The sequence below is a fragment of the Medicago truncatula genome, chromosome 4 (genome assembly GCF_003473485.1).
Source record: "Medicago truncatula cultivar Jemalong A17 chromosome 4, MtrunA17r5.0-ANR, whole genome shotgun sequence".
Lineage (NCBI taxonomy): Eukaryota > Viridiplantae > Streptophyta > Magnoliopsida > Fabales > Fabaceae > Medicago > Medicago truncatula.
The window spans coordinates 27,130,891-27,133,859 of record NC_053045.1 but is presented as its reverse complement, the minus strand read 5'-3'; the positions used below and the strand labels follow the sequence as shown (position 1 = coordinate 27,133,859).

At 29.3% G+C, this 2,969-nt stretch overlaps 1 protein-coding gene across 1 annotated transcript; it reads left to right on the top strand.

Moving 5' to 3' along the window:
• Window positions 1-254: 254 nt before the first annotated feature.
• On the top strand, window positions 255-2,678 carry LOC25492266 (NAC domain-containing protein 90). Its single transcript, XM_013600350.3, has 3 exons — window positions 255-605; window positions 834-1,123; window positions 2,100-2,678. Exons 1-3 carry the CDS (start codon window positions 449-451, stop codon window positions 2,436-2,438), a joined length of 786 nt encoding a protein of 261 aa, XP_013455804.1. The 5' UTR covers window positions 255-448; the 3' UTR covers window positions 2,439-2,678.
• The last annotated feature ends 291 nt before the right edge of the window (window positions 2,679-2,969 follow it).

The following is a 2,969-nucleotide window of genomic DNA, read 5'->3' as shown; positions in this document are numbered from 1 at the left end:
ATTACTATAATAAAAAATTACAAAGATAAAATGATTACGTATATGCTCATAAAAACAATGAAATGATTACGTATATTGCCAACTAATGGGAGACAGCTACGTTACTTAATTTTTTCTTTTTCTAATAGGTTTTTAGAGTCGATGACTTATTCAAAAGGGAAATTAATTGGATGATAGGAGCATTAGTATCCAATACAAGGAACCTAAAATAATTTTGCATTTGCGAAGACATTTTCTTTCCCCTATAACCGTGTGGAAGTTTCTACCCTCTATCACAAACCCACAAAATTTCTACTCCAATATGTCCCACACCTTTCATCTTTTGTCCCTACACCTAAGTATTTGCACACTTGTACGTACATATATGGTTTGCATATATATATTCAATACACTTGAAACTTTTAAAAGTAAAAAGAGACACGAAATCAAGTAGAATTCAATTAATTCAATGGAAGATATCTTTCCACCTGGTTTTCGTTTCTTCCCAACTGAAGAAGAGCTTGTTAGCTTTTATCTAAATAATAAACTACAAGGAGTAACAAATGCTATAGATAGGGTTATTCCAGTCATTGATATCAATGGTGTAGAACCATGGAATCTCCCAAGTAAGTACATTAAATTTCATAACATTACTATAGACAAATTCTATTAGGTTATGTTTGTATCCAGGATTCGAACCCTAACCCTACTGGATAATATTTCTTTGATGTTTCTCAGTTCACCAGCCGAGCTGTCTGCTAACTTTGAACTTATTACGAATTTACTTAGTTTGATGATTATTTTTTTATTACAAAGACTTAGTTTGATGATTTTGTTGCAATGTGTTTTTGCAGCTCTTGCGGGAGAGCTTTGCCGCGAAGATAAAGAGCAATGGTTTTTCTTTTCACCAGGTCAAGAGAGAGAAGCAAGGGGAGGGAGACCTAATAGAACTACTGCTTGTGGATACTGGAAGGCAACAGGTTCTCCTGGTTATGTTTATTCTTCAGATAACAAAGTTATTGGGGTGAAGAAAACCATGGTTTTCTATAAAGGAAAAGCTCCAAGTGGAAGGAAAACAAAATGGAAGATGAATGAATACAGAGCCATTCAAGTCTCTAACCAATCCAACACTGCCACACCTCAGGTATATATTGCATCATTATACATCATCATCATGATGTAATAATTAAGGCATACAATAGGTGCAAGTTGATAAAAAAAAACGTTTTTTTGTCTATAAAACGTGTATAAAAAGTAATAGAAAATAAAAAAAAAATTGTTACAATAGAAAATAAATTATGTTTAGCAAATAAGTAAAAATGAAAATTAACATATATGTATCTTTAAAATGAAATTAATACTAGTAACATTTGCCTATAAATAAAACAATAGTATAGTATTTTATGACCAACCAATACTTGGATCAAAAGTATAAAGTGTATATTGTTTTAGCGTATTTTTAAATTTATAAATATATCAGAGCGAAATAGCCATAATTGATTAAATATGATTTGACATAGCATGCATGCCATTTAGGGTATGTATTTTCAAATAAGTAACACATATTTTCAAATAAATTATGTTTAGCAAATAAGTAAAAATAAAAATTAACATATATGTATCTTTAAAATGAAATTAATACAAGTAACATTTGCCTATAAATAAAACAATAGTATAGTATTTTATGACCAACCAAATACTTGGATCAAAAGTATAAAGTGTATTTTGTTTTAGCGTATTTTTAAATTTATAAATATATCAGAGCAAAATAGCCATAATTGATTAAATATGATTTGACATAGTATGTATTTTCCTTCAAAAAAAAAAATTTAGGGTATCTATTTTTCTACTATTTTTCTTAAAATTTATTAGATATATGAAAATTTTCAACAAGAAAAAAGGAAATAACAGTTGAGAGGAGTTTTCAAATCAAGTAGGAGATATTTTATAATTTTATCTAATTTTATTATTTAATTCAAATTTTAATATTCTATAAAAAGAATTCTTTAAGCTAAAAACCAACAAATGAACAAAGAAATTTTAACTTTCTTTCTAACAAGTTTATTCTTCATTTATATTTTTAGTTTTAACTTTCTCTTTTGTTTTTTGGTGTTTTATAGTTGAGGAGAGAATTCAGTTTGTGTCGAATATATGTAATATCAGGAAGCTTTCGAGCTTTTGATAGACGTCCATTAGAGAGAGAAAGAGTTGATCAATTACCGGTTAATGAGATTGATCAAAATCCATTTGGTGCCACATCTACTCATCAAAATGCAACAAGTTCATTTGAAATTTCTCAATTAGGGGGACTCCAAAGTACTCATATGCCACCAGAGGTTGTAGGAGGTTCAAATAGCACTAATTGGCATGTAAATAGTAACAATGAAAATAATGGTGATGAGGTTCAATTCCAAGAATCACTATGGGAATGGGACAGTGAACATTTTAATTGGTCCTAATTAACTCCAGCTCATGGTGGGATACTCAAGCAAGACCCGTCAAGTATAAACACGACTTGTTAGAATACGACTTCAAGTCTTCTTCAACAATATCTGACAAAAGCTTATAGTGAAATTTTGTAACATAATCATCATATTTGTTTAGAATAGGAATAGTATGATTCATTTTACCCATGAAAATAAGGATCTTTGTAACTATGTCATTATTCCTCACAATAAATTTGAACATCAATTCATTTATTTTTACAATAATATAATTTTGTCCAAGTTCTAACTCAACTAATAAAGACGTCGAAATTATTAGCTCATTCGCCTATATTTGTGAGTGTCAAATAGATGTTGTTATTTCGTTTGTCTAAAAAAATATACAATAATACATTTTTTTGAGGAATCATACAATAGTAAAATGTTTAAGGACAATCTCAATTCCGCTAATTGCTAAGCTGAACGACAATTCATGTGGAGACGGTAACTTACTACTTTATTTTGTTATGATTTTGTGCACTTGTCAACTCGTCCATCATGCTTGCT